General features: G+C 35.3%; 1 protein-coding gene and 1 long non-coding RNA gene across 4 annotated transcripts in view; one reads left to right on the top strand and one right to left on the bottom strand.

The window, feature by feature from the left end:
- Window positions 1-13,384, bottom strand: part of ntng1b (netrin g1b) — a 167,463-nt gene that overhangs the window by 13,557 nt on the left and 140,522 nt on the right. For all 3 annotated transcript variants that reach the window (XM_009298418.5, XM_682846.9, XM_073924384.1), the window contains 2 exons: window positions 6,405-6,431; window positions 6,148-6,192 (listed from right to left, as the gene is read on the bottom strand). In XM_009298418.5, coding sequence (XP_009296693.1) covers window positions 6,148-6,192; window positions 6,405-6,431 — 72 coding nt within the window. The remainder of the gene's footprint in view (window positions 1-6,147; window positions 6,193-6,404; window positions 6,432-13,384) is intronic.
- LOC141378020 (uncharacterized) overlaps window positions 1-13,384 on the top strand; it is a 76,744-nt gene that overhangs the window by 40,201 nt on the left and 23,159 nt on the right. The window contains exon 2 of the long non-coding RNA XR_012391283.1: window positions 94-307. This is a non-coding gene — a long non-coding RNA (uncharacterized lncRNA). The remainder of the gene's footprint in view (window positions 1-93; window positions 308-13,384) is intronic.

The raw sequence follows: 13,384 nt of genomic DNA, 5'->3' as shown, positions 1-13,384 counted from the left end.
TGATCTAAAGTTATCTGAAATCATTACTCATACATTAAACTTATGGCCTTCTCATTTTTTTCCTTCACTTCTTTCTCTTTTTGTTTCTATCAGGAGGCCAGACAGAAGACTCTGATACTTGAGAGTAATTAATCTGAAAGGTTATCAGAAGACCCTGATATTGAAGAGGTCATCGTGAAACACCTACAGCGGTCTGCTTGCTGCTTACAAAGAGAAGATTTCGATTTACTGCCCTGTTTACATCTCAAATTAAGAAGTATTTTCTTCAATCTGATCACAACTGTATGACTGGATTTCCAAACAGCAAGTAAGTCTAAGTAGACCGAAGAAAACGTTTGTACAACTGATCTTAATTTCTTCACTTTATTCAAATGCAGTGTGATTATGATTAAAGGTTTTGATTGCACTTTTATTTTACACTGTAAAGTTATTTTTAAGAATAAATTCATACATAAAATAATTAAAGAGAAAGAAAACAAACTAACTGCATTAATAACTAACTAACTAACTAACTAACTAACTAACTAACTAACTAACTAACTAACTACAACTAACTAACTAATTACAACAAAAGAAATGTTTATCTAAATTAAATGCCACTTATGTAGGAAATATAAATACAGGAACAATAATAGGGATAGATTCATTGATGTGCATAAAAAACACATTTCTGGTGGGCATTTTTTTAAGCATAAATTATTTCAACTGCGACATGTAGACAGGGTGGTATACAGTATATAGTTCCTCCCACCTTTATTAATATCACAGCTCTGGCAATAACTGTTTCCATCCAAAAATGCGAAATAAACTTATGCGCACAACTGGAATATTGCATAAAAGATATATGAATAAAGCGGCGTTTCCATTCAAGTAGTCAAAGAGAACTACTTCCTTTACTGCCAAATATCAAAAGTAGAAATGGAATTGACTGAGGAGAGATGTTGCGTGATTTTTTTTTTCTTTATTTAAAAAATGACTTGCACTCATAGACAAAGTTATGGACGTAGTATCCGTGACGTCACCCATATGTTTCTGAATACAGCAAATGAAGCAACAAGTAGCCAACCGTTGCCATTTTGTTCACGCTGCATTGCACCCACTGGGGGTGACCAAATAAGGGCAATGAGGCGAAGCTTGAGCAGAGCTACAAACACCTGCTAGCATTTTGATTAGATGGGTTTTTCTTTGTAAGAAATGCTTAATATTTTATTACCTGCGACTCGTTTGTGTTTGGTGCTTGTTTGTATACTATATCAATAAAGTGTTTAGTCTTTTTAAAACACTGTTGTAATACATTGAGTCGCTAAGCATTGTTCTTAAGACATTTTTCAACAGGTGGAAAACTGTATGGCAACGATGCAAATGACTGTTTTATAGCCTACTGCTATATCATTTCACTCACCTGGGAAATGAGGCAACTTGAATGGTTTGTGAGCACAATTAAGTGCACACAACATGCAATATTATTTGACAGTTGTAGGAAATAATTCCAAAAGGCAACATAAAACAACACAAAAATACGATGCATTTGTCGTGTTCAGTGGCTAATCAGCCAGAATTAGCTAAGGTGACGAGACAGCACTCAAGTGGCCAAGCCCTTAATTATGCAGACTTAATAAACTTTATAAAAACGAAACAGTTGTCATGAAGAGTAATATTAGCTCTATGCGCCAAAACCATCATTTGTTTCAGGCTGTAAGCATGTTTTTATCAGCTGTAAAATTGGCCAATTTACCATTGCAGTCAGAAAACATCTGGATTTCCTGGAGCCAGCCATCCAAAGGCGAGTCAATGAATTGCAGTTTTAGTGAGTTCTTGAGGGAGAGCGTGAGGTTGTCGCTTGCTTGCACCTCAGAAGACAGTTTGCCAACATGCAATGAAAGCGTGGTGGTGTTTGAAGGTGTGAGATACGAAGCACAGACACTCTTGACATTTCTAGAGGTAATTAATAATATAATAGCACTATGGTCAAGAAGTTTTAGAATGACCAAAACAACATTTTAGATTGTGCATTCACACACATTTTGGTCCCACTTTCTATTAAGTGTCCTTAACTAATATATACTTACACAGAATTTAATAATTGGTTACAATGTATTAATTGTGTAAATACATGTATTTACTGTGTACGTATGCTTGATTAAATACCTGTATGTAATTACATCTGTAATTAACTTCTGTAATTACATTTGTAAATACACTTTTGACCATACCTTACACCTTAACACACCCTTAAACCTACCCATACCACCAAACCGGTCCATAACCATACCCCTATCCCAACTCAAGAGCACCATAAGTGTTCTCAAATACATTATGAACACAGTACGATGTACGATGTATTTATTTTTTGATGCAAGTACATAGTAGTTAAGGACACTTGATATAAAGTGGGACCCACATTTTTACCATCATATGATCTTTTATTACAAAATCACATGACTTTTTTAATGCGCATATTGAAATTTGTTCGGTAAAAGTGTTTCCATTGTAGTTTATGCGCATCTTTTCTTAACGGATAAAAAATGTATCCTACTCAGTTGTGCAAATGGGTTTTTTATGAGCATATCCAAAATGCGCATAAAAATCGGTGGTTGGAAACATAGCTATTGTCACTTGTATAGTTTTGAATGGGGAAAAGTGTACAGACTAATATGCCCACTCTTGAGGTGAAGCCCCGCGTTCAAGTAAAGGAGCCAATCTTTGATCGATATAAACTGACAATTCTGTGGAGGAGGGACTCAGACCAGACATGTGTTCTTTACATCTGTTTCGCTGAGGTGAACCCTCTGGTAAACCCTCTCAGCGAATACTTGTTCATAACTTGAATATACACAGACAGGAGAAATATATCTACATGAAGCTTGAAATCTAACAACAGACGTTATTTCAAGGGGACTTTCACTGGGTTTGTTTGTTTGCCAGTACCTCAGTCTGTTGATATGTGCTTTATATAGATTTTTCTTGATTGCTAGACCACATGAGATAATAATTACAGGGTTTAACATTTTAGATATGTTATTTTTCAGCATTTCACAACTAAAAAAATTACTACTACTGTAAGTAGCAAGTAGAATGTGTTTTCGCTCATAAGAATGCACTATTAATCAGGGATTTTCATGCTTTTCTTGGCAGTAAAGACAGCTCTGTAATCTGAAGTAAATCTCCAGCACCTGCTTTCAGATGGAGAAATGTTTACTTGACAGACTAGTAGTTCACCAAGAAGCTGCACAAAAGATTGCAGATGTTTTAATTGGTGCAGTCCTGAAATAAAACATTATCTTACTGTGATTACTGTGTCCAAGAAGATACTTTACACGCAATGATCCCGAGACTTTATGATGACTGAAATAGCCTTAAACAATAACCAAATGCACCGCAAAATGTTAGGTTTACACACATACAGGCACAAATTACATGTAAAGGCGTTCTTTCCCAGAGTAATACTCACTCTTACAGTAAGTACTTTTAAAAAGGCTTTTTACTCATGCTTTGAGTAATATTTACAACAGATACTTTAGATACTGTTCTTGCACTACATTTTTTGGCAAGTACTTTTACTTGAGTATGATTTTTCAGTACTCCTTCTACCATGCTGCTGAGCTGAAAACATATAAAAGTACCACGTACAATAACATGTCCCAAATCACCTCATAGTGTTTGAAGTAAATCCTTCTGTTAGACGATTCCATAGTTGATTGTTTATTAGTCTAACAAGATGTGACTAACAAGATGTACATGATAATCGCAGCTTTAATAAATCTTAATATCAATTTCATTCATCTTACATAAATTGTTCATAGCCTTGCACATAGGGAAATCTCTTAAGAGCGGAGATACTGACCTGTGGATATTAGGGGATTTTGAGAAAGTATATCTTAACAATTAAAGGCTGGTTTATACTCAACATTCATTATTCTGAAAAACTAGAGCTATATAGGGCTGTAAAAAGTAGCGCGTCAACGCACGTGATTAATTTGAAATATTTATTACGTAAAAAAAGAACGCAAATAATGCTGTTGCAGTTTATTTTTTTATTTCCTGTTGTGGCCGACGTGTTTTCAGGGCCGGCAAGTCCATAGAGTCGACCTAGGCGGCCGCCTTGGGCAGCAGAACAGTGAGCGAACCCCCCGGTCCTCACTTTCATCCGCTACACCCACCCCCTCCCTCGCGGTCCTCACATTCATCCGCGAACTGGTCACTTTCTTTATCACTTTTGGGTTGAGGGCGGCGTGATTGCCATTTGCCTAGAGCGCCAGTTCAGCTTGATCTGGCCCTGCGTGTGTTTAACGAGCAAAGAAATATAGATAAGACCAAGGACGCGCTTTTAGAAGGAAAGTTTCAGTATAAAACAATTAATGTTGCATCATCAGGCTATCCTGCATTTCCTCCAGTTTCCATGCAATGTCGAGTGTTTATTTTTTAATCTTTAGACTTAACTGCAGTTCAGCAGTTCACTCTCCAAAAAAAAAAAAAAAAAAAGGCCTCCGCATCTCGGGACTAGGGTGATCCTTTAAGGAAATCAAAATTGCTGCTTAATTGGTAGACTCTTAATCAGCATTATTTTAATCATAAAAGTTTAGTATTGGTGTCCATATAAATGTACTCAGTCAAAGTGCCAGATGAAGTCACAAGCTGTGAGGCAGCCCATTCCTCACCTTTAAGCTGCTTCCATGAACCCACAAATGTTTCATTAAGTTTGATGTGTTTACCCCATACATGCAACTTTTGTTTTTAATTATTTTGTTGTTAATTATTACATTAGTTAAGTTTTGTGATTAATCATGATTAATTACAAAAAAGTGTAATTAATTACATTATTTTTTTAATCAATCGTCAGCCCTACTATATACGTTTCTGGAGACCGCAAATTATGTGGCCAGAAGTAGAGAAATTTGAGATCTAAAAACACAGTGGCTTCTGGTGGATTACCGAAAGCAAAACTAAAAAAAAAAAAGAACCCCCTGGGATGTATTTTGCGGTCTCCAGAAATGAATATAGAGGTTTGTTTTCAAAATGAGCCAGGGTTGTTTATACTTCTGCGTCGAGCGATCGGCGTGATCCACAGCACCTGTCTTGTGCGTAGTCATGCATTTATACTTCTGTGTGCTGTTTGTGTTGCTCTGCAATAACGCTCCCAAAATGCTAGATGGCAGTAGGTTTTTATGGTCTTCTGTGTCGAGTTTCTTCACAGGTGTTTTTCCAAACGCTACCTTAATGTACAAGCAAAGAGCTTACAGCTCATCATAGCTACCAAGCCGACTACATAACTATGCGATGTGTAAATTTTTTGAGAGGTGCGCATCAACGTTGGCGTCAGCCACGGTGGAGGACCATACGCATGTACTTGACGCAGTGTTAATCAGTCTTTATTTAGACTAAGACACACAGATTTCATTCACATCTTTTTTCCTTAGTGTGTTTTTCAAGTCACGCAACATGGGCTTATTCATTTACTAGTGTTTGAGCATCACACTGAGTGCTCATGGAATAATAACGTAGATCTTGATAAAGTAAGGGGACGAGTCTTGACAAAATCTGAAAACTGATGGCCAAAATGCAGGTTAATACCAGGTGCAAAACATAGGTAAATCCTTTAAAAAGCATCTTAGAGTGGAAACGGGGTCTAGAAAATGTGTGTGTAGAACAACATGGCAGATTCTCACAATCTTTTGTTCTTCTGGTTATGACAGAAAAGAGATCAGTCTCTGTCACTCACAACCAGCAGGGATGCTGAAAATGAGAAGCCTTCAGTTTTTAAATCCTCTTTTCTTAAGACTCCATGAAATCAAAATATGACTTGAGTGGCTTTTAGTTCATCCTGAAGCTTTCTTGGACCATCTGTTGTATATTTTATCACTCACTAAAAATGTTAGCAGCAATCCGATCACAGTTCATGACCATGCTGGGCCTCTGGATATGCCAACTTTTAGTTTTCTGATTATAAACATTGTCGTCAACAACCGAATAGCAAACAAACTGCAGACAATGAGTCATACCAAATAGTTTCTGCTGAGATTGAAATAATTATGGAGGAGATCAAAGCAGAAACAAACAAAGGCATTTTTGTTAGTTAATGGTTTGGACACAAAAGCTGGAAAGAAAATCTGTGGTTGGTTGTTTTACAGGCATTTGTGAAAGTCTTACCTTGATTTCGGTTTGCAGCTCCAAGTGAAGAGGCATTTGGCCGACCTTGATGAAAAGAAAAAGCTATATTTATTAAATTTTATTCATTATTATTTAATAGTCTATTATGTTCAAATGCCATTAAGCCATTCTGTCCATTTCATCAGCAGATTTCTAATCAGCATGTTTAAATATTTGATAATATTAGTATTTTACATATTAAAGAATCTTATGAATATTAAATATATGAGATAAAAGTTCATCACAGAATAACTCACCAGAGTTACCAGAATTGCTTGGGATACCTGCAGAAAAGAAATAAAGCTTGATTAAGATACAATTAAAGAGGCTTTTCTGGTAGTTAAAGTCAAATTTTGTGGTAACTTTGCTTTACAGCTTCATGCTTGCAGATGAACATCAGATATTGTGTAGACAACAATAATCATATCAGCTCATATGATTCTGGGCACAGTCTGATTATAATGAGCAGTTCTGTGTGCCACGGCATCAACACTGGCATTGACAAAACTGAAGCCAAAACACTTGTTTGTTTCAAAGAGCACACTTGCATTGGCAGGACACAACATTGAGGATTATTTCCTCCTGTTTTGATCAGTTGGACTAGTGGTGTTTAAGATTTATTTGTTTAATTTAACATACATACAAAATTTAATTTGGAAGAATTTAGAAGAAATTAGTATTTGCCACTAATCATAAATACACATGATCAGGGCTTTATATTAACACCCGCCAAATGCGGGTAGATTTCAGCTCTGGCGGGATAGACAGCCTCTCCCACTAGCCACTTTGGCAGGTTGGAAATAGTTTTTACGTTGTAGTTTTCTTAAAGCAGGGTTCGACAATAAGGATGGCCCAATATGCGTGCAAATGTGATCTTAGAATCGAGAAGCACCACGACTGAAAACAATAACTGTGTTCGCGCGAGACAAAGCAGGTGAATACCATTTGAGAGGATGATTACTCGCGCGCACAGATTTATGTGATGCGCGACTGTTAAAAAGCTTGCACACTCCTGTTTACTTGCGCTTTTTTCCGTTCACTTGCGATCGGTTCTCTTTGAAAAAGACTACACAAAAAACGATGCTCGTGTACCCACAGTCCTGCTGCTTTTAAGGGCTCAAGATTGATATATATATATATATATATATATATATATATATATATATATATATATATATATATATATATATATTAGGGGTGTCAAAATTAATTGTTTCTTCGGTGCACCGCGATGCAGACGCGGACAATTCGGTATTGATTCAGTAATAACCATAACCGGCTATTTTGTCGTGACGTCATTTATCTCCTATGCGCTCTGTCGCGAGGGAGGTAAGCGCCGTTATTTACAACACTCAGCCAACTCAGGGCTGGCCCGTGGCATTGGTACCATAGGCAAATGTTTAGGGCGCTGTATATCCAGTGGGGCGCCAGAAATGAGCGCGCTTCAGTTGGTTTTGTTTACGATTTTCCTGACACACATTCAGTTATAGACGGCAATAACTCAAAAAACGCTTACCCTAAAAATATCTAAAGTGTGTTTCCTACAGAAAGACAAAGCTGGTTATGTTTCACAGCTGTCTTTCTTTTTTTCGCTCGACATTACGAGCACTGCTCCGTTTAAGCCCTCGCAGTCTGCGTTTACTTTAGCCGGCAAAGCTTGCGCTGAGAGGAGCTCTCTGTAAGGGACCGTCGGAAAAGTTCTTATTTTTTCGTTTTTTGCTCCGTTCAGCGCGATCTCTCCCTGTTGCAAGGGCTTAAGTGTGTTTGTTTGTGTGTGTGTGTGCATGTGTGTGTTTGTTTGTTTGATGCTGTCTATGTTTGTGAATGTGTTTGAATGAGAGACAGTGTGTTGCTGTGTGTCTGTGTGTTTACACAGACAGCATGTTATAGCCTCCCCCCTAAAATATAACACTATATATGGAAAGCATCGTCAATGCAACGTGATGCACCGAGATATCGAATTGAACCGAATCGATGGCATGATAATCGTAACCAAACCGAACCGTGAGACCAGTATAGGTTCACACCTCTAATATATATATATATATATATATATATATATATATATATATATATATATATATATATATATATATATAAGCAACAGCAGCAGTCACTGCTTTTGTTTTAATTATTCTCAGGCATGTGAACATCATTTCATTATCACTCGTGGTATGTTTTTACCTGCTTTCTTTTGCATACAGTTATTTTTGTTAATATAGTTTAATTGTCATCCTTTACAATAACATTTCTTTAATATGAGATTAACTCCCCATTTGTGTGTAGTAACTGCTGATCTGGGACCTTTAGCCAGGACATATTACTGTGCATATTTAGATGCATGACAATATATCTTTTTAAATGTTAATTAAAAAGAAAAAGTTTTGTTGAATGAAAAGTGCATGTATACAGCTGTATATTTGTTTTGACACATTTAAATATGTGGCTAAGAAATAATTTTCACTTTTTGGTGTGGTTAGAGATGAATTTGGTAAAACTTTTATTCTGAGCCCTAAAAAGTCATGTGAAATAAAAACCAATTAATTGCAATGCGACACAACCCATTTGCTCATGCACAGTGAGCAAGCTCACACACAACACACACAAACAGTGAAATAAATGAGGCATGTGGACAACACAACATCTTGATCAAGTCATTTTAGCATGTCAAAGTCACATTTATTTATATAAAATATATTTTTCCAAACAACAAAATTGTGGCTAGTGAAACTGGCAAGTGGCTAATAATGTTGGAAATCCACTAGCCATAATGGCTGGTGATCAAAAAAGTTAATGTAAAGCCCTCTACATGATTGAAACATTTAAAAATGATATAAACTAACTAACTAACTAACTAACTAACTAACTAACTAACTAACTAACTAACATAAATTACTTTTCATTGATCTTAAAAATATAGTCGAAAGATAATCAAGTCAAAATCACATGTACATAACACTGAAAAATCACATGTACATAAGTATTAGTATAAGTATGTACATATTTGTCATGAAGCTTTAAAATTGAGCTCAGGTACATCCTGTTTCTACTGATCATTCTTGAGATGTTTCAGCAGTTTAATTGGATTTCACCTGTGGTAAATTGAATTAATTGGTCATGATTAGAAAAGGCATACACCTTTCTATATAAGGTCCCAGGGTTGACAGTGGATGTCAAAGCACAAACCAAGCATGGAGAAAAAGGAATGTAGGTACAAGGCTGGGGAAGGTTACAGAAACAAATTCTCCAATAAGCACAGTGGCCTTCAATGAGCACGTTGGTCTCCATTATCCGTCAGTGGAAGATGTTTGAAACCACCAGGACTTTTCCTAGAGCTGGCCGGCCAATCTAAGCTGAGTTATCGAGGGAGAAGGGCATTAGTCAGGGACGGTCATCAATAACGCGTTGGTCACTGTGTCTTTGCTCCAGCGTTCTTCTGTGAAGACAGGAGAACCTTACAGAAGGACCACCATCTGTGCAGCGATCCACCAAACAAGCCTGCATGGTAGAGTGTCCAGACGGAAACCACTCCCCACCTAGAATTTGCCAAAAGGCAACTGAAGGACTCTCTAACCATAAGAAACTAAACTCTCTGGTCTGATGAGACTAAAATTGAACTCATTAAAGTGAATGGCAGGCATTACGTTTGGAGAAAATCAGGCACCGCTCATCACCAGGCTAATACCATCCCTACAGTAAAGCATGGTGGTGGCAGCATCATGCTGTGGGGATGTTTTTCAGCAGCAGTAACTGGAAGACTAGTCAGGAAAGAGGGAATGATGAATACAGCAATGTACAGATACATCCTGAATGAAAACCTGCTTCAGAGTGCTCTAGACCTCAGACAGGGGTGACGATTCATCTTCCAGCAGGACAAAGACTCAAAGCACACCGCCAAAATATCAATGGAGTGGCTTCATAAAAACTCTGTGAATGTCCTTGAGTGGCCCAGCCAGAGCCCAGTCCCAAATCCTATTAAACATCTCTTGAGAAATCTGAAAATGGCTGTCGCTTCCCATCCAACCTGCTCGAGCTTGAGAGATACTACAAAAAGGAATGGACAAAAAATTTGCCAAGCTTGTGGCATCATATTCAAAAAGACTTGAGGCTGTAATTGCTGCAAAAGGTGCATCAACAAAGTTTTGAGCAAAGGCTGTGAATACTGATGCATATGTGATTTTTCAGTTTTTTTTTTAATTTTTAATACATTTGCAACAATTTCAAATTGTGTTCAATTTCTTTTTTATAGTTTTGAGGAAATAAATGAATTTAATCTATTTTGGAATAAGGATGTAACATAAAAAAATGTGGAAATAGTGGAGCGCTATGAATACTTTCCGGATACACTGTATATATACACAGTTGAAATCAGAATTATTAATTTTTCCCAAATTTCTGTTTAACAGAGAGAAGTTTTTTTTCAACACATTTCTAAACATAAAAGTTTTAATAACTCATTTATAAAAACTGATTTATTTTACCTTTTCCATGATGACAGTAAATAATATTATACTTGATATTTTTCAAGACACTTCTATACTGCTTAAAGTGAAATTTAAAGGCTTAACTGGGTTAATTAGGTTAACTAGGCAGGTTAGGGGAATTACGCAAGTCATTGTATAATGATGGTTTGTTCTGTAGACTATCAAATATATATATATATATATATATATATATATATATATATATATATATATATATATATATATATATATATATATATATATCTTAAGGGGGCTAATAACTTTGTCCTTAAAATGGTGTTTAAAAAATTTAAAACTGCTTTTATTTTAGTCTACATAAAACAAATAAGACTTTCTCTAGATAATTAAAATATTATCAGACACACTGTGAAAATTTCCTTGCTCTGTTAAAAACATCATTCAAGATATATTTTAAAAAGAAAAATAAATCAATGGGGGGCTAATAATTCTGACTCCAACTCTCTCTCTATATATGCAGTGTACAAACAATTGTCACTGTTAACTTTCACAATGCCCTAATTAATTACAAAGAAATAGCAATAAAATCCACTCAGAGTACAACATAGTTTGAGAACCCATTATGTCATCCATGGCAAAACATTACATTTAGAACAGCAGTAAAGTCATCAAATAATGAAATAACCCTATATTTTATACTTCAACTTTCAGCTTTTCTAACAGTAAAGAATGAGTTGAAATGAAAATATTAATTTCCAATAACTGCAAATGTTAGTACAAGCACAGTGTGTGTTTGTCTTCAAACTGTGTTGCTCTCTCTGTTAACTGCCAGAGTACATCAGAGTGTTTTATGTTATTTGTTATTCATTAATCAGCGTTGCAGTTTGTTTGCACACATTTTAATAAATGATTTGACTTTTATATCCATCAGATTCTTTTTTTATGTTGTTATTTTCAACCATCAACTATTATGACAGGCCTGACATTTCGAAGCGGTGCACCTACACACTGTTCTTCAGTCAGTCTACAGGACAAAGAAGAACAGCACTGAATATCTCAGCATGAAACAACTGCAAAACCACAGACGCTGAGCTGCTTTACACTTCATGAATTCCCCTGTGTTATAGTTTCCAGGCTTTTACAATGCTTGGCCTCCCTTGTGAAAAAGAAGTGCACTTTAGTATGCTTTTATAAAGTCTATAACATACACACTTAAACACATTTTCTAAAATGTTACATTTAATATATTTAAATATGTAAATGATGCATTATTTCATTAATAATCTGGGTAAAACTTTACTTGAAGGGGCTGTTCATGAGATAAACATTTATAATCCTGAGATGGAGTGTCATGAATATGAATGAGATTGTATTCATGCTTGTGATAACAAGGGGCATTAACTCAATTATGTCATTTTAAATGCAAAGATGACTTTAAGATGTCTTTGTTATGACGTGACTTGGCGTTAACAAATGCATCAACCTGTCTTTGTCATGACAACTTGACATTATCGAGGCATCGTAACTTAAATCTGAACATTGTCATAAATCTGTCATAAACATGATTTTTAACACAATTACAGTGGTACAAATTGAACCTTAAAATGTCATTAAATAGTAACAACACTGTTGTAAAATTATTTGTCATAAAATTATTTGAGTATTGACATTTATTGAGACAGTTTAATGACAAATGTATTTTCTTCAACTGAAAAAGTGATTCAATATTTTTTCCTGACATAATCATAATGCCCTCATGACAATCATCTCTATGAGAAATTTATTTATTAGCATAAGTTATTTTTTGTTTTTTGTTCTTGTAATATGTTGTTATTACAAAGACATTTCAAACAATGTCATCTTTGCATTTAAAATGACACAAATAATAATAACACTTAATGTCAGTTGTAATAAGCATATATATAATGACAGGATTATAAAGGTGTCATGAGAGTCTTATGAACACACCTTTAAGTAAAGTGTTACCATAATCTGTTAATTTACAAGCATGTGCTGGACAAAGTGAACAGTAGGTGAAGTTGGTTTCAAATATATATATATTATATATATTAGGGATGTCCAGATCCGATCATGTCATCTGAAATCAGGCCCGATGACGCAGTTTCAGACTCGATCAGAATAGGACGTTACCTCCCGATCAGGACTCAAATATAAATGTATATTATATATATTCTCAGTATTGTTTAAGACATCTATAGTTATGCGGTGGCACAGAGTTAGAACTCTTTCTTGACTTCACGCAGAAACAGCAACGCATGCGGCATGACATCACTTTGTTGCAGAAACGCTATTGGTTAAATGCCGGCAAAGTAGAACATGAAAGCAGCTTGAAAGCAGCTTGTTGTTCTGAGTATGTCATTGAGTTTTGTTAGATGCATTAAAAAGTTTTCTTTGAGCAGCTAAAATTAAAGATACAGTTCATACATCTGACTGCTTGTATTTAAGGACAATATTGTAATACAAATACATATAAAAGTGTGGATGGAAAGTATTGTCAATGCACCGTAATGCACTGAGATATTGAATTGAACTGAATCAACGACATGATAATTGTAAATGAACCGAACTGTGAGATATGTAAACTTGGGATTGCCTGCCGGGTATTTTAATTTGAGGAGCTATTTGTTTTATATATATATATATATATATATATATATATATATATATATATATATATATATATATATATATATATATATATTATATTTACTGTTGCAGTAAAGTCCAAAAGTGAAGAATTATTATTAATATTTTTTTAATGTATTATAGAAGTA

The sequence above is a fragment of the Danio rerio genome, chromosome 2, assembly GCF_049306965.1.
Source record: "Danio rerio strain Tuebingen ecotype United States chromosome 2, GRCz12tu, whole genome shotgun sequence".
Classification (NCBI taxonomy): domain Eukaryota; kingdom Metazoa; phylum Chordata; class Actinopteri; order Cypriniformes; family Danionidae; genus Danio; species Danio rerio.
The sequence above is the reverse complement of the archived record's forward strand: the minus strand, read 5'-3'. Positions and strand labels throughout refer to the sequence as shown.